The sequence below is a fragment of the Carassius auratus genome, chromosome 7, assembly GCF_003368295.1.
Source record: "Carassius auratus strain Wakin chromosome 7, ASM336829v1, whole genome shotgun sequence".
NCBI classification, from domain to species: domain Eukaryota; kingdom Metazoa; phylum Chordata; class Actinopteri; order Cypriniformes; family Cyprinidae; genus Carassius; species Carassius auratus.
In genome coordinates, this window is record NC_039249.1 from 29,773,041 (window position 1) to 29,791,942 (window position 18,902).

Below are 18,902 nucleotides of genomic sequence, written 5' to 3' on the forward strand. Positions count from 1 at the left end.
CACCATATCTGGCAGCTTTCCCTTACCTTGTACACACACATAGGTGCAGCAGCAGTGTGTGACAGGTTCTCTAATGGTAAGGAAGATTGAGCAGAGCAGTGCCGTGGCCTTAGGTTAAGATTCCAATGCCTTGCTGTTGATCTTTTAGTTCTGTTTCCTTTAGTAATCTAAAAACGTACGTCCTGACAGTCATTGAATGTTTGTCTTGTTTTCTGGCACGGTTCCTCTTTGTCAAAACAGTGACATCATTAGTTGAGCACAGTTTCAAGCTTTTCAAGGCCTGGCAGATTCCAGTTCCTTTGAGCAGCACACAGACTTCATTGTGTTATATTTTAGTAGCATAGGGTGTTGTTGATTTTAGAGCCAGTGATATATAGGACTATATATGTTACAGACAAACAAACGAAGAATGAATAAATAAATAATCGTTATGAATCTAGTTTAAAACACATGTGCCAAGCAACATCTTAATAATAGTGTCATGTGGTTTTGAAAATATGGTGCAAACATAATGTACATTTTAAATCATAAAAAATGTTCTTAATACCTGGAATATGTGTGATTATACGCAATCCTAATCATTATTCTCAAAAAAAAATAAAAAAAATAATTATGTATTTTTTTTGTGCCAGGCTTCGTTTATACTATTTCAAGAAATAAGGTTTAGCTAAACAATGTTTCCTTTCAGGAATTGCATAATTTGAATCCCCTTTCCTTCACTAGGATATCAATACAACTGTAGCAATTCAATACAGAAATATAATATATTGTAATTCATCAAGAGTGATATTTCCATATGTTAACTATAAAGCGATATATAGCTTTCACATACATTCTCTGGGTAAAGATATAATTTTCTAAAATAAATAAAATCACCATTGTTAAATTTCTATGTACATGTGTTAATAAAATCTATATGATGATTTGTATATGGTATTATAAATGGCAGCTATATATTCCAACAATATATTTTTATTTTATTTACACGTGCAACTTTATTATAACAACATATATACATTAGCATATAAAAATACTTTGTTTTAAATACATGTCTATCTTTTACTTTTATTTATATAATGTAATATGTTATATATATGTTACTTCATATGACAAGATATTTAATACATTGAAATATATTATATTTGCATACATGCACTTATATTTTGTATTCAAGTAATCATATGCATTAATTGCATGTGTTTAAATGTTGTAGGACAAAAACAAACCATGTCAATGTCTCTTTATTATGAAAAGATTTATTGGCTCGTCAGTATCGAAACATTTATTAGGTTCTTATCAGCTAGGTTATGGTAGGTCACCACCAGAGTGTCGCAACCGTGACTGTGTGCACTGCTGGAAAACAGAGGCAAAAACTGTTTGCTTACTGCACTCTGAACAATGCAGCATGGACTCATGTGAGTTCTCTTTTCTTTTTACCATTTTGTAACCAGTTTTAAGCTCAACCTCCTAATGAAGAAGTCTCAGTTGCAGGGTGAGAAAACAGACATGTGGCCTTTCTTTAAACATGCTTAATACGCAGTCTTTTTACCCCTCTTAATGCACCCAGCCTCCTCCCCCAGCGAGAGGTGATGGACGGTAGTTTATCCCTTCGACTCGCTAGAGTGAATGGGACCTGTCGTTGTAGTTTGATGTGTTTGCAATGAAAAGGTCTCTGTGTTACTCCACCATGCCAAAGATAACTTTCTGGGTGTGATACTGATTTGTCTGTACTCGACACTTACTTGTTGGCATGTTCCTCAAGTCTGCATTACTCATGGCTCGTTTTCTGGCCCATATGTTGAGCCCTGGGAGACCTTTAGTTATTGCAGGAGGTGTGTGTGTGTGTGTGTGTGTGTGTGTGTTGGAGGGGGTTTTCCATGTATCTATGAGTCTCTTATTCTGCAGGTAATTACACAGCAATGTAAATTACAGCGAGGCAGCAAAGAGCCATGGCCCCTGCCAGCACTAGCCTGGCCCTGCATTCGTCCCTCCTGCCTGACCCTGCAGCTAACAGCTTAACAAAAAAAGCCACATCTTAGCATGGGCCCCTGTCCATGACTGCCCTCGGATAAATCATTAGCAGATGATGCTTTCTTTTGAATTCCCTTTCTTTTTCCTTTTCACTTTCCATCTCTACCTTACCCTGCCATACAGTACGCGTAGTTCAAAAGGAATCATATCTGGTTAATATTTAGCTGCCAGGTCCCTGGGTAAAGGGGTGGAGACTGTTGCATTGGAAAGCTGAAACTCGTAGGCACACATACTGAAGATATGTTTCTGTCCACCGAGGAATGTGGCTTCTCTTCCAGGATCTGACCTTTGAACTCGTTCTGACACATGGCTGAGATTCTTTAAGCTGCAGTAACATCTTCCCCTCGCTCCTTTTCTGCCTCTCTTTCAGGTCTGTCTGTTATTATGCACACATTGATCTGTCACCAGCAGTTAGAGCTCCATGCTCCAGTCTCTTCCTCGGCTTTTAGACGTAAATCCTAAAAACATGACCACAGAGTGACTGGAGATCAGTGTCTTTCTCTGATTTTCCTACCTCTCTCGCTCCATTTCTCTCTCTCTCTCTCTCTCTCTTTTACCTTTTCTTTCCTCCTTTCTCTTTCTGGCCCAGCTGGGCTCCAGATGTAATCTGCATTTCATGTGGCGCAGTGCAGGGAGGCAGGCCATGTGAGTGGAGCAGCGCTGGGCTGAGACTGGGCCGGGCTTTGGGTCTGCCGCTCAGCAGTTCAGCTAGATGTTGCGGTTAGCGTGATGTGAACTTTGACAGTCTGTGTCATGCTTAATGCCTCACTTCCCAAACACAGCTCAGTGAGGCTGATTTATATCTAACAGGTGCTGCATTCAGTGCAGCAGTGGGGCTGATGGGATGGGGGACAGCTTGTGGCCGCCTCATTAAAGGGAGGAGGAGATAGAAAGCTGATTCTCTGTCTGACGTCCACACCCGCCAGCAACAAAGAGTGTAGAAGGAACTTGGACTTGCAAACAGTTGCAACACTTCTGAGGATTTTAACTATTCTTCTTCCTATCTCACATGCTTTGGATCTCTTCTCACCCTGCTTGGGCTATTAGGCGCTGTGGGCTCTCTGACCTCTGCCGAGTGCACAGTGGCTTAAGCCCTGGCAGACACCACAATGCCAGGATTGTCTGGGAGTTTTGACATGGCAGCAAACTTTGACGGGCTTCTGTTAGTTGCGCGGTGTCGGTTTCCCACCTGCCGCCCCTGTGAAAGCAATCCTTAGCCTCCTCTCTCTTCTTTTATCTTTCTGTTTGTTCCTCTCTTTCACCTTCTCTCTGGTAGCAGCCTTTACCAGTTGGCCTATAAACTTGGTTCTGGATCCATTTTAAATCTTGATAATTAACTGAGGGTTTGCAGGTATCTTTTAGGCCTTTTATGTAAGTCTTTGTAGGTGATTACAAGTCTTCCGTTTTCTGGTGGGTGTGGCCAGGCTGTGGTTGAATAAAAAGTTGCGATGTCATAACGATTCACAAACAAATGACTCGTTTTAAAAAGTCTGTCTGAAAGATGCACAAAACGGTTTCTGGTTAGCAGTTAGTAGTTCAAGTCAGACTCATTCAGAATCAAAAAGCTAGAAATATGAATCACTGAACTATGAATCACATAGTTTTTATATGGCAAAAAACAATTTTAAATGAGAGCAAATTTATTTTAGGATTTCTGGTCATTTATTTTTCATAGAAATGGGTGTGGCCATCTTGTCAGCTGAGCACTTTTTTCTGCTCCAGGTAGGACATACATGTAATGTCCTTCATATAATCTAATTAGTTTTCAGTTTGTAAACCCGACCTTCATGCTGAGCTCAGCTTTTTGTCACCCCTCCCCTGCTGAATGAAACATTCATTGTGTGTCTCGACAAGTCAGAGGAAGACCATTAAATGTTTTCGATGTTCCTCTTCGCCTGGAGTGTTGGCATCTTTCGACACCAGCCTCGAGGCCACCTTGTTACACACTTAACTACTTGTATTCTAATAGTGTTTTTCTCTTTCTCTTCCTCTGTTGAGAGTTATTCATTTCATCACCGCTTAGGAAGAATGCACGTCACTTCACTTGCTTTGCCTTGGCCCTTTTTCTCGTAAATACTGCGGGCTAGGTTTGTATAATGCAAAAAAAAAAAAAAAACAGATATCTGTAATTATGGTTAGGATTTATTGGTAGCGCCTACATATCACAACGATACACTTAGATAATGAAAGTTGTTACAGATCGAACCATCTGCAGGTGGATTGGCACGGTGTAGTTTAGAAAATAATAGGGTGAACATTAACAGTTTGGTTGTTGTGTGTAAAACGAAGCTTTCAACATCATCACAGCTGTCAGCTTCCCTTTTGTTTATGTTTCTGCTGAAAATGAGCCTGCTAAGCTTCCGTAGCAGCCCGTAAAAATAGACTGTCAGTAAGTAAGAGCATGGGTACCTAATTGGAGATGATGTTGTTTGAGATGACTTTAAGAGTTAGTACCATCTCTTTAATTCGCACCAGCAGTCCCTCAAACTCCCATCTGTAGCTTATGCTGTGAGAGCAGCCTGGAAAAAAAAAATGTTTAATTGTAATTTGTTGGCTCTCCCTCGTTCTCTTCTTTAAACGTCTGGATGTTCAACACCAACAACATTCCGGCTTTGCTTCCCTCTGTTTCTCCAAAGAACACATTATTCCTTGTACTTTATTAACACTCCATAATTCTTTAAAGGGGGTCGGGGGCGGGTGGGGGGTGCAGTAGAAAGACATCCTCCCTTGAGGTTTATTGCTTAAAGCAAGCACGACTCTTTCCCAGGATAAGAGATTTAACTAAGCAGAGAGGAATTTGGGCCAGGACTCATAAAAGAAGTATTTGTGTACCAAAAAAAAAAAAAAAAAAAAGTTCATTCTTTCTTTCCAAATCTTTGTCATTAATGACTTTAGCAAATGTGAAGTGGAGAGTGAATGGAGAAGCAGTGTAGGGTCTTCAAAGAAAGCATCTAATTATTTCTCCAGGATATCCCGCTGAAGAATTAGAGCGAAGAAATCACTTCCACAGAATGGTTTCACTGGGACGGCCTTTAATCCCCATTGTTTGTTCGAGCGTGCTTGCCTTTGCGTCTGTATTAGATCCTTGGTAGCTATTTGAATATCCACGGTCAGGGCAGGACATGTAAGAGATTGCGTCGTCTTCTCCCCGTTACTGCTTCTCTGCCTCCCGAACCCAGAACAGCTGTCGCCCTCTACGCTCAGGTTTCCTCCGTAGTCTGCCCTCCCGTGCCATCCAGAAGTATCGTATCGCACTCCTCGGGTTTAAACGTTTAACAAAACACCAGGCCCCGCCGTGACTCCTCTGCCTGGCAGCCTTGAAAGCTCTCTGTGTTCCGATGCCACCTTTGCTAGGCTGTAACTTTTAGAGCCGGGGCATGCAAGTTATTGGACCGTTTGTGAATTTTTTCAGTGAGCCTGTCCCCTCTTGAGTTATGATTCTCGTCACTTTCAGGACACCTGATAGCTTGGATTTGTTTCAGCGGAGCACTAAAAGGGTGTCTGTGCCTTTAAGAATGCCCTACTTGGGATATTTGGCTAATTCCAGGTGCTGTCTCTCCCGTCGCTCTGTTTTACCAGGTGCAGGACTGGGTTATTACTGAGGTATTTGTTTTCCAGATTAGTTAAAAAGGCCTTGGATTAGAGACAGGTTATCCAGGCTCTATTCAGCCTGCCTGATACTGATTCCTGAGTTAAAGCTCAGGTGCTCAACATATAGTTGAAGAGCATATTGTGGTGTTACTCACGAATAATCCTTCATGACTTGATTGTAAGTCATGCAGTCAAAAACAAGTCAAAAATACAACTACAGCTCTTATATAGACCTCAAATCCAGTATCCAAGTGCTGTGTGCAACTTAGGTCCCTCTCTCAAGCGTTTACATGGAGTTTCAGCGATTATTATAATGAACAGTTTTATCATCTGCCTTACAATCAATAATGCGGCTTTTTAAGGTTTAATATTTCAATGGTATTGATCATCTTAACAACCGTGTTTGCGGTCGACTTGCCTTAACTGCAGCCTCAGTGAGAGGAGAGATGAAACAGTGGGGGAACGTGTGTGTGGGGGGGGGGGGTGTTTGGATACCAGGAAGTTAAGGAGGAAGTGATTGAGGAAGGAGGGGGGGTTGGCTGGGGGTGGTTGAATCAGAGGGCAAAACTCTTATAGCAGATGAAATGTAATATTTATTATATGTATAATAAATCAGTGGTGTCATGAGGGAGGGTAGGGGATGGTGGTCTCATTGTGTAGATGTTGACAGAGCTCAATCTCTCTATCTGACCCAGTCAACCATCCTCTTTTACACAAGACCGATAAGTGGGGTGCTTGAAGAAAAAAAGAAAAAAAAACTCTGTAGTTTGCATATTTCTCTTTTAACCTTCCACACTCTCTTTTATGTTTTCTCTATCTGTCTGTCTCTCTCTCGTTCTGTCTCATTCCCTCACGAGAGAGGAGAGAGCCGCTTCCTTGGGCTATTAATAGAGGAGATTTGATAATTAATGAAAATGAAAGCCTTTGGGCCTGGCTGCCTTTAACACACACACACACACACACACACATATATATGCGCACACACTCACACATGTTTACCTAGATATCTAAATGTGGACTTATCCTTGACTTCTGTGGTTTTTAAATTGCTCATCTCCTAAATGTAGTGTTAAATTAATATATACCAACCCTAACCAACTGCAAATTTAGGATTATATATATATATATATATATATATATATATATATATATATATATATATATATATATATATATATATATATATATATATTATTATTATTATTATTATTATTATTATTATTATTATTATTATTAATTATTATTATTATTATTATTTTTATTATCCTACATTTGGAATTTAACCCAAGACTTAGTAAGAGCTGAGTATATTAAGAACCACAGAGGTTAAAAATTAGGTAAATTGATTTTCTTGGATTTTACTAAGCTCTGACTAAGATATTTACTAGGCAATTATTATTATTTTTTTTTTTTTTTTTACCTAATTTGTTGTCAAACCATAGTATAGTCACAGCCACGCACTCACCCACGTAACCCTTTATTGGAAATGCAGTCTGATATTCTTATGGTTTGTGTGTTTTTGTTGTCAGCCCAACTCTCGCTCTGTCTTTGAACATGCAAGTCTCAAGTCAGAATGCTTTGTGGTATTGTTTTGGTAAAACTCATCTGTTGAGTTCGCAGTGAGAATGTCTTAAAACACGCCTACAAGTATGGGTGTGGAGAAAACAACCTGTAAATAATTGTTTGTTAAAATTGATCTAGTCCGTAAATGCAAAGTGTACAGGCAAGCACATGAAGACACAACATTCTTCACGAGAAGTGAACAGGCAAATACACTCTCTCTCACTCTCTTTCTGAGAAGTAAGTAGGCTCTCTCCACTCCTCCCTCCTGTGTTGTGGAGCATGCTGTGCGCACTCGATGTGCCTGGGGGTGAATGGAGGGCTTTTTGCAGCACGAACATGATCACCCATCTCTGATTATACATCAATACCTTTATCCCTGGGATAATTTATGCACTTACAAAACACAAAGCTTTATCTGAACCAACCACTGGGGAAGGTGGAGGCAAATAATGTGCTATTACTTTACTGTAAGATTTGTTAAGAAAAGAGTGGAAAAAAGACAGCATGCAGGAGCCAAAACAAGAATTATTTTACTGTTCTAGATACGACATCCTCCCCTTTTTCATCTTGTATGTGGCCCTGGAGCACAAAAGCAGGCATAAGTAATGCTGGTGTATTTGTAGTAATAGCCAACAATACATTGTATGGGTAAAAATTATAGATTTTTCTTTTGTGCCAAAAATCATTAGGATATAAAGTATCCATGACGTTCCATAAAGAGATTTTGTAAATTTCCTACCATAAATATATCAAAACTTATAAATATGCATTGCTAAGAACTTAATTTTGGACAACTTTAAAGGCATTTTTCTCTTTCCCTCTCTCTCTCTCTCTCTCTCTCTCTCTCTCTCTCTCTTTCTCTCTGTATATATATATATTATTATTTTTATTTATTTTTTGTTATTTTTTTTGAACCCTCAAATTCCAAATGTTAAAATAGCTGTATCTCGTCAAAATATTGTCCTACCCTAACAAACCATACATCAATAAAAAGCTTATTTATCCAGGTTTCAGATGATGTATAAATCTCAATTTTCAAAAAATGTACCGTTATGACTGGTTTTGTGGTCCATGGTTACATTTTTATATAGGTATATTTTTAACCTGCTAAATATTCCTACACTATAATGTACCTGTAATGTATTAGGAAGGTATTGGATTTTCTATGGAAAAAAAAGAGCTTCTTCTATTGGTCTTTTCATACGATGTTGAGAAGAAATGAGTGGCTGTTGGGCAAATGGAAGCGCTTACCATAAACAACAGTGAGTGGAGAATCTCCAACAGTATGCATTTTTAATAGGGGAATGTGGATATGTTGAGTGTGGTATTAGATCTGTGGGCTGGTGTGAAGCTCATTTGTACTCGCGCCCCCATTCCTCCGCCAGCCCCCCATGCTGCCTGCTAATTGGCAGGAGACTGGGAGCTTCCTGCTGCGTGTTCGCCACTTTCCCCTCGCTCTACCACCCCACCAGCTCTTTTTTGCCAGCTTTCCCCTCCGAACTGAGTAATTAACCCACAGCTAATTAACCACTTCTAATTACACAGAGGAGCCTGTTTCTTTCGCACTCACCAAAAGTGATGAGACACTTTGCCAGCGCGTGGATTCCCCTTCAACTGCCTTTGAACCCGCTCCAGATTTCATTGGCGGAATAAATGGCGCTAAAAGCAGCCTGACGTTGCATCACACGCTTTGTCAGGAAAACATTTTTATGCTCCCTTTGTTTTGCTACATTGATTGCGTTTACAGATCTTACGCTGTTACCCGAGAGCAAAAATTATCACCAAGATTCAGTTTCAGCCCCTAGAACAGAGAACGCTATCGATGCCTCAGAATCAATTCGTTTGTGTTCAGGCCAGAGACCAATTAGTAACAGATGAGTTTGCAGATGTTTACTGTTACATAAAGTCACAGAGGAGTACCTCCCATTTCCACAACAAACATAATCTATTAACTAGTGCCAGCGTGCAGGTAGAGCACTCGGGCCACACTCACCAATGGCTGTGGGAGCGATGCATGCTGGGAACTGGCGTTTAGTCCCGTTTTCAGTGCCACGTTGGCAGTAGCAGCGGATAGCTGTGCTCTCTCATCCCTTACCCACAGCCACGCTGCACTGATCTCTCTTTCCCTCTCTATCGCTTTTCCTCCCTCTCTGCACAGCCTCAGTCTCATCACAGCCACTGCTATTTCTGTTACACAGACTGATAGCTTGAACTAAAGATCATTGATTTTACGGGAAGCAGTGTTTACAGCCAGAGTGCCATCGACCTGAGGTGACTTTTTGCCTTCTGACACAGCAACTCCTCTGAAGTGTCGCTGTGTCTACATTAAACGTTCAGGGCAGGGAAAAGGAGGTGGAGGAATTTTTCAGTCCTCTCTGTTTACCTATGCACGCTAATAAAGCTGAAATTGAATAGGTGCTGACTCAAAATTCCCAGTTTGGAACTTCTGCAGAAGTGCTTTTGAATTATAGGAGTCATGACATTCGGTCACTGGTGTTTTTTAAGAATTTAACAAATGAGGCATTTTTATATTAATTATAATAGTAATAAATAAATATTTATTTTGAATAATTGTCTGCAACTGTGGTTTTTATGAACATTTTAGCATGCATGTATTATATAGTATTATATTTATTGTATATAATATATAATTTATACAAAAAGACAATGTTGTTTTATGAAAATAATAATATGAATAAAGAGCACTGCTGCAGAAATCTTCCTTACATAAATTCTGCATGTGTTTTGCACATGTAATGAGCTACAAATGTCATCTACAAATTGACACAATACAGGTTTTGTCTTCTCAGTGGTTGTAGTTGTAGTTTCTGTTTTTATTTTTAACAAAGCATAAATCAGACATTTAAGCATTAAGATTGATAATGCAGTAGTGGTGTGAACCGTTTCTCTACATATGTTTGTGATTTAATTGGTCATACTTCAAAGATGAAGTCTTCTCACCCAGCTTCAATGAATACATCAACTTGCAATATCAGGAGGCCCTCCCTGGTTTATCAATAGGAACCTTCACTTCCCACATCTTCCTGTAACTTGCCCATGCAGCGTTTATGCCATTGATCTTTCAATAAGCGTCCTAACCCTGTAGTGGTCAGCCTGTGCGATGGCTAGATCTGGGGGGAGATGAGAAAAGAAAAGCAGGGCCTGCTGCAGACCACAGGGAGGTGATGATGGAGCCTTTTTATTCCTCTGAAAGTCCTTGAAAGGATACATTCTGTACGTATTGAGGGATGCTGGGGCTAGGGCATGGGGGGTCATGTCGCACCCTGTAGCAGTTCTCAGCTGAAGCTGAGCAGGAGTTAATTCCCCAGGAGAGAGTAGGGTGCGCTGGGCTTCTGGAGGCCAGGCCTCTGGGCAGGTGATTGTGCGTGCTTATGATCAGATGGGTCCTTAGCCTTTAATTCCCTCCTTGCTCAGCCAGTAAATCCCACCAAATGAAAAGGCCCATAAATAAAAACTTATCTCATTTTCTATCCCCTCTAAATGACATCCAGACCCAGCTTCTGACAGTGTTCATTATGTACCGTGCCTTTTGTAAAATCGTTAGAAACCTTATCTACTTTGTTTGGCAGGTTAAGAGGGAATGTTTTCTATTTTGCTTAATTTAAGTTGTGTCCCACTTGAGATCCTGACTCACAGCTTCATGGAGATGGTTGCTTAATGAAGATGAGGCCTTGATGACAGAATGTGTAGAATATAAAGGAAACTGATGTTTGATACACATTTTTATGGAGTGTTGGACTCAGTGAGAGAAATGCCTAATATGTTTCCTGTATGCGTCTGCTTGTCTTTCTAAACCTTCGTTAGAGTTGGAGAGAGATTAAAGATTCCCTTCTTTAAACAGGTGTCGCTTCGGAAGCAGACCTTGAGTGGACAAACTACATTATATCTGCCCGCCCATCTGCGACTGGCAGACTCCAGACAATCCTATTGCACATCAGTAACCGCTGCAGGTTATTGAATTAGACCATCTCCATTTTAAAGGGCAATCCTGTTTTCTGTAAGCAGCAGACGCGCCCAGATGGCTTGGGCCGTCACTCTCTAGCGCAGTTTAATTCTTTAAAGGAAGCCATCTCATTTGCTTTAAATGAAAAGCATATCATGGCAGATTTTCAGGAATGACCATTTGTGATTGCCTGAGTCATAATCTTTTAGCTGTTTATGTTTAACAGTTTAAGTAGTTCTCTACTCCTTCTTTTACATACAATCCCATAATGCTGCAGCAGTGCTGGGGGAGGAATAACAGGCACAGGTTCCTGGAATGTAAGGCTGCACAATTAATCAAATTTCTAATCGCGATTACAGTTATGGATGCCACAATTACGTAATCGTTCAAAGCAGCGATTAATTGTTCAAAGTCCACTTATGTTATTCTGAGTACTTCAGATGCTATTTTTCTTTTTTAGTTTTAGTATAACATTATAATATTTTTCATATTTTTATATCATTTAAAGAAGAAACTAATCCGATTTAAAGTTGACATTTGTGGCTTAATACTATACAAAAGCACAAAAAAAAATTTAACTGAGAGTGGTTTCAGCTTATTTTTTCATATAAAATTATGGCATGCAGTTGCATCAAACAATGGTATAAATTTTATTCAATGTAAATTGTGATAATCGTAATTAACAATCACAATTTCAATGGGATAATCGTCAATTATGATTTTTTTATAATCGTGCAGCACTACCGGAATGTTATTTTTGGTCTTCTGTCAGTTGTTAAATTTAAACGTATTGTTGCTGATTGAAATTTAAATAGTGCAACACTTAATTCTTTAGTATTGGAATGATAAAGAAATACTTTACAACTAACTGTCAGTGTATTTAATGTTCATGTTTTAATAGTCAATCTTATTATTTATTGGGTGTCTGTTTAATTGGACAAAGTACACATTATAAGTAGTGTAATTCTGGAGTTCATTTTGTAGAAATGTAAGTAGAATTACAATTAGCAAAATACATATAGCAGTGAAACATGGTCATTGTTTGACATGGGTGGGGGAGGGAGCAGGTGGCTTTGAGGGTTGGACTTGAGGGTGTCAAATTTTCATCAGATATTCAAGACGAGGGAGTCAAACATTATCAATCTCCCCATCCAAATGCTCTCATGGTAATAGATTTGGAGGGGGTGGGGCTGCAGACACAGTGTCTGATCACTGCTGAAATTTGCATCCCTAAGTAAATAAGTAAATAAATCAAGTAGAGGCAGCGAATTTGCTAATCAGGCAGGACGCGGTGGTTAGCGTGCTGCCGGGAAACTTTGCTCATGTAATATTCAGCAATGGAGGGTGAAAGGGCATGCCAGAGTTATTGGTTTCAGTACGGTTGCCCCCTTTAATCAATGCTGCCTGCATCCCTTTATTAAAATTATTAGCTCAGCAGTATCTCTCTCTATAATTTTATCTCCTTTATCGCCTGCTTGAAGTTGTGGCCTGCTCATGGCTCTTTCGTTGCTTGGGCAGCACTCCCATTTAGAAAGTTCGCTCTCATTTATTATTTCAGAGGCAGAGGAGTGTTTAAAACCAGGCTAAGCGTGCAGGATTTTGGAAGCTAGATCTATACACAGCATTTAGTGTACTAACATTGCTGTTGTATTTTAAGCTTGAAAAATAATATAAACAAATCTTTCTTTCCAAGTTATGTGTATTTTCTAGGGGTGGGACGATAAATCGATTGTACTGATTTATCACGATATTTCCCGCCACGAGATGTAGTATCAAGTATAGTAGAGAGTAGTATCGCTTTTTTTATACATACAATATATCTAAATTCATACCTACACTGTGGCTTCTTGTAGTGGCACTTTCCAGATTGCAGATGGTTAGAGGAATGGAAATTCTAATTCACAGTGAAGAAGAAATACAAGGGTAATGGTAGACCAACAACAAATCAGAGATGCTACGGCATCTTATGTTTGTGGAGATGAGAACAAAAAGGCATCAGTGGCAGATTGTGGGTTTTAAAATAAAGGAGGCACACTAATTTTATTGGTCTGGGGATCCCTGCCAATTATTATTAGTTTAACAACTTTTAAAATGACTTTTTGGTTGCTTTTAGTCAGAAAACTTAAAGAAAATGGCACGCAAACAGCAATATATTATAATTTCACTTACCTGGCCTATCACTTGAATCAAACATCCATCCCTTCTTAAAAGTGTGTGTTAAAGAGCAGACTGCTGTAACGTTAGACTATATCCAGCATTGGCATGTTCTCACTTTATTTTCAATTTGTATATATACTGTTTGAATGACAGCTTGGTAAATCTGTTGGCGATCAAATATTCAGTATCGCTACTCATAAGTATTTTAGGTACATTATTAGCTAGCGGGAGATGTTCAAACTAAGGCTTTGTCTACATTAATCCGTATACATTTGAAAACTGTGTTTTTGTTTTAAAACGCTCTCCATCCACACTAGCATTTTCAAGCATTTTCTAAAAGTGTCTCATCCACACAGAAACATCAGAAAAAGTCAAATTCGCTTTCTTCGCATGAGTAAAGCCCCAAGAAAGCTCACTGCAGATTATACACATAGAACAGACATGAAATGTTTTCATGCAGTTTTCCTGACAGGAAATGTTACATATTTTATTTACAAAAAGAATTCACCATTCACTGACGCGTCCAGGTCGCAAACACTCACGATCGTACGAATGATCTATAACGCAACGCACGATTGCGAGTAAATTTGCTTTCATCTTTGCAGGACTGTGATATGAATAGTGTATAAAGTAACAAATCTATAGCAATAGTGTGAAAGTGCATAGCACATAACGTGCACAATATACCAGTATAAACACGGATATCTATTAGTTTAATATGTGTCATATGATATGTTTTCAAACTAAAACGTATTAGTGTGGACATGGCCTAATAAAACGTTATTTGCGTCTCTATGATGACTAGTTGATATACCAGAAGGGAGGCTAGCCTCCTCTGCAAGGTTTCTTTTCTCAACACTCCTCAGCGCTGAAAGTGAACACAATAAATATATATATATATATATATATATATATATATATATATATATATATATATATATATATATAGCAGAATCACTGTTTTCATGATATTATCATATTCTGAGCCATGTATCATAATTCGTATCATACCGTGATGTACCCTATGATTCCAACCCCAGGTATTTACGTGCATAAATATAAATGCTTGTGGTAAAAAGCATATACGCATCCACTAAATGCATCTTACAGGCGTGATCTGTTTGTGCAGTATGTTCTGTGTGTGGGATCTCTCTATAATGGAGGTCCTAAAACAGCATGGTTAATAAATTTTGTAACCTTCAGTTCTTTCTTCGGGTGTGCGATGGATCATGTGCTGATGGCGGGTTTCACTGTGTCTAATTAGCAGCACAATGGAGCTTTTTTATCCATTAAGTTATTCTGTTACTGTGTTTCTCAGACTCAACGTTAATTAAAAAAAAAGTGTATGCAGGATTCGGAACATAGCAGATTCCGGGTGCTGTGTGAAAGGTCTAGATAAAAGATATAGTAACTGGCTGATATGACAGGATGAGGCATCTGAGCTGCCTTATTAGTGCTTGTCTGAGGTATTGTGTTTAAGTACCTAATCTAACCTAATGAGCACTGTCATTTTCCACCATTATATCTCACACTTTTGTTTCTCATCCAATCTGCTATACATTAAGCTGCTCCCCATTCACTTTACATGTACATAGCCTCACCATTTATCAAGATGCTTTGTATGTCTGGTTGAATGTTCATATGAAAATGAATTTGTATAGAAACAATGAAAAGAATGCATTAAAGATTTTGTACTTTTCTTATGTTCTGAGACAATATACATTTCAAGCAGTAGTTTAAATCTGTCTCTCTCTCTCTTTTTTCTCTTCAGGCCTGGATGCGATGAACGCCTCATGTAGGCATCAGCATGGAAAGCTGTGAGTCTCCCGTGGTTTCTGGGACAGACGATGGGCTTGGCTCCTCTGCCACCTCCCAGCAGCATCACCATCCACAACCCTGGAACGATCACCATAACGCACAGGTCCCACCTTGCAACCAGCCCCCTTCTTTGGAGCCCCTGTCTCTCTCTGCACCCCACTCAGCCCATCCCCAAAATCCCAGCACACCCTGCGAGGCTGTAAGAGAACAGAAGCAGCAAACTCTGTCACAGGTTCACGGTGATAATTCTACTACCAGACGGCTGCACCCCAAAAGAGAGGCGTTAGAGGAGGAGGAGCAGGAGGGAGTTAGCTGTGAAGAGGACGAGGACTTGGAAGAATTGGATGAAATGGAGATTGACAGTTGTTTTCCTAGTCTGCAGCCCTTCCCTGGTGTACCTATGGTGCCAAGTGGAGGGGGCATGCCCATGCTCATGCGGCAACAGCCCTCCCATCGGAGGGGAGCCGAGAGTGGGAGCGAAGAAGGAGAGGAAGAGGAGGAAGAGGAGAGTAGTGATGTGGAAAACCTGGCTGGAGAGATAGTCTACCAGCCTGATGGTTCTGCCTACATTGTGGAGAGTCTCAGCCAGCTGATCCAAAGCGATGGGAGCATGGAACCAGGCCTGCTCCACTCAAACTCTCTCCCCAGTGGGGGAAAACCAGGGGAACCTGCGGGGACCTCTTCTTCGGTGTACCCTCAGATCATCAACACGTTTCATATAGCCTCGTCTTTTGGAAAATGGTTCGGCTCCTCAGACCAAGGTTTCCCCAATACCTCAACCCTGGCAGGCCTCAGTCCTGTCCTGCACAGTTTCCGTGTCTTTGATGTGCGGCACAAAAGCAACAAGGATTACCTGAATAGCGACGGGTCTGCCAAGAAGTCCTGCGTATCCAAAGATGTTCCCAACAACGTGGATTTCTCCAAATTTGACGGCCTGGCCCTTTATGGCAAAGGCAAGCCCATCCTCATGTGTTTCCTCTGCAAATTGTCTTTCGGCTACGCACGCTCCTTTGTCACTCATGCAGTCCATGACCATCGCATGACCCTGTCTGAGGACGAGCGCAGGCTCTTAGGCCACAAGCATGCATCTGCAATTATACAGGGCATTGGGAAAGACAAAGAGCCACTAATTAGCTTCCTAGAACCAAAAAATAAAAATTCTCCTCCCCCGCCTACCCTGGTACCTATGAACTCAGGCCAGAGCTTCTATGGCACGTTCAGTGGGGTTCATTTAGAAGGGGGCAGCAGTAGTGAGGGAGGCGAGAGCCTCCTCAACAAAGACTCTGACTCGGGTCTCCAGCAACAAGCCCTACTCACATTGGGGGGTCTTGGCAGCACCAAGCCCTCCCTTACCTCTACCCCAGGCCCAGCCAAAGACTCCAACACTCTGTCCAAGCAGGGTAGGAGAACAGAGGGGTCTTTGGGGAAAGAGGTGACTCATAGAGGGGAGGATGGGGATGCAGAAACTTGTGAAAGAAAGGCTCTCCTTCATGGTGAGGAGATGGCCTCAGAGGAAGAGGATGAGCTTCTTTTAGAAGAAGAGGATGAAGAGGCAGAGGATGAAGGCACTGCGGTGGCCTGTAGTGGAAGTAGCAGCAGCAGTGGCAGATTTGTAGGGGAACCAGCTGTCTCAAACCAAAGCATCTCCAAATCTCCTTTATTAATGCCTAGTAGCACTCTCCAGCCTTCTGCTTGTCTCTCTGCAGCCAGCCCCGCACTCAGCAGCAAAGCCTCTGCTTCCATGTCATCCTCTTCTATCAGAGGTTCAGAGGATGGGATGGCTGCAGACGGTGGAGGGAGAACATTAGATCTCTCTCTGAGCTTTAACTGCCAGGGATCTACACTCCCCACGGCAATGGCGGCAGTCGCCGGCAGAGGGGGCGAAGAGGATGGGGCCGCATGTTCGTCTGCGAGCACGTCCTCCCCTCTTGCGTCCAATGCTGCTGCTGAGGAAAGTGCCAATCGAGATAGTGCCACAGCTCCTGAACCAAATGAATGCCCAGCAGAAGGAGATGAGGACAACGGTGCCCTCCTCCACCACCACCACCACCTTCACCACCATCACCACCACACGCATCCTTCACCCAATGCTCACACACACCTTCATCACACAGCTGCTTGTGACATGTCAGGAATGAGTGAGTGCACCCAAAACCATGGGGCTGGGGGCAGTGGAGGGAGTGGAGTGGAGTGCCCGAAGTGCGACACTGTTCTAGGCTCCTCTCGGTCACTGGGTGGCCATATGACCATGATGCACTCGCGGAATTCGTGCAAGACACTGAAGTGTCCCAAGTGTAACTGGCACTACAAATACCAGCAGACCTTGGAGGCCCACATGAAGGAGAAGCACCCTGACTCTGGAAGCTCCTGTGTTTACTGCAGCAGTGGACAGAGTCACCCTCGCCTTGCCCGTGGTGAGAGCTACAATTGTGGCTACAAGCCCTTCCGTTGTGAGGTCTGCAACTATTCCACTACTACCAAAGGCAACCTAAGCATTCATATGCAGTCTGACAAGCATCTTAACAACATGCAGACGTTACAAAATGGAGGAACTATTCCAACTGCTGGTGAACAGGTGTTTGGGCATGCACCTGGAGGGGTGGTGCCTGTTTCTTCTGCAACCCAGGCCAGCAGCCATCATCCAAGTCACCACCATCATCCTGCTCAGTCCTCCACCCACATGGCAGGGCCCTGTGGTGCGCCTTCACCCACCAAGCCAAAAAGCAAGCCCACCTGGCGGTGTGAGGTGTGCGACTATGAGACCAATGTAGCACGTAACCTGCGCATCCACATGACTAGCGAGAAACACATGCACAACATGATGCTGCTTCAGCAGAACATGACCCAAATGCAGCACGGCCGGCTTGGTCTAGGCGCCATGCCTTCACCCTCAGAGGCTGAGCTGTACCAATACTACTTGACCCAAAACATGAGCCTGCCACCAGGCCTCAAGATGGACCCATCTGGAGCTGATGCCCAGTTTCTGCTTGGAGGTTTTCATCTGGACCCCAACATGGCAGCTCTGGCCCCAGCACTAGGTGAGTTTAACGAGTTACAGGTAACACATATTGTAGCTTATGTAGGTTTTGAGCACTGTCTCTTTGTTTAATGTTTTATCTGTCATTTCTCAATGACAGATAAAAAAACCTTTCCAGTTTATTTTAACAAGGCCTTTGATGTAAAACTATTTGACTTATCTTATATGGGTGATTTTTTTTTTTTTTCAATGTTAAGTTTCTGTTTTTCCCTCCACGTAGGGTTTTTATACTCACTCTTGCTGCATTATTATATCCACCCATATTAACACATGGCTACAAAAGCTTTATTTCCTCATGCTGACAGCTCTGTCTGTCCCTGCAGCCTTCGGGCACACCTTCCTTGTTTAATATGCATGCACTCTCTTAAAAAAGGTGTGTGAGGGATAGAGAAATAAAATGTGTGTATTCAAAGAGACGATGGCCACTTAGCCAAGTGTGTTGAAAACAAAATGTGTGGAGTGGGGGGAGAAATCATCATGCTTTATGAAAGGTGCACTCTTCAGTCTTGAATTGAATTGAATGACAGGTATTTAACCTGAATTACATCATAATGAAAAATAAAATCTGTGGCAACATGTTCCGTATGTAGCTTTCTTGAAATAAAGAAATTATTCTTTAATGCAGACATCATGCATCTTTTAATGCCTGAAACAAGAAAAATTGTTTGTTTATGTGTGTTTGTGTAAAGCCTGAAACATAAGTTGGTACATTAGATTTAAGAGGATGTGGTTTTGGCATAT

The 18,902-nt window shown here is 41.4% G+C and overlaps 1 protein-coding gene across 4 annotated transcripts in view; it reads left to right on the forward strand.

Moving 5' to 3' along the window:
• Window positions 1-18,902, forward strand: part of LOC113106448 (zinc finger homeobox protein 3) — a 221,569-nt gene that overhangs the window by 115,918 nt on the left and 86,749 nt on the right. For all 4 annotated transcript variants that reach the window (XM_026268377.1, XM_026268376.1, XM_026268379.1 and 1 more), the window contains one exon: window positions 15,078-18,162. In XM_026268377.1, the coding sequence (XP_026124162.1) occupies window positions 15,114-18,162 (3,049 nt within the window). In that variant the 5' untranslated portion in view covers window positions 15,078-15,113. The remainder of the gene's footprint in view (window positions 1-15,077; window positions 18,163-18,902) is intronic.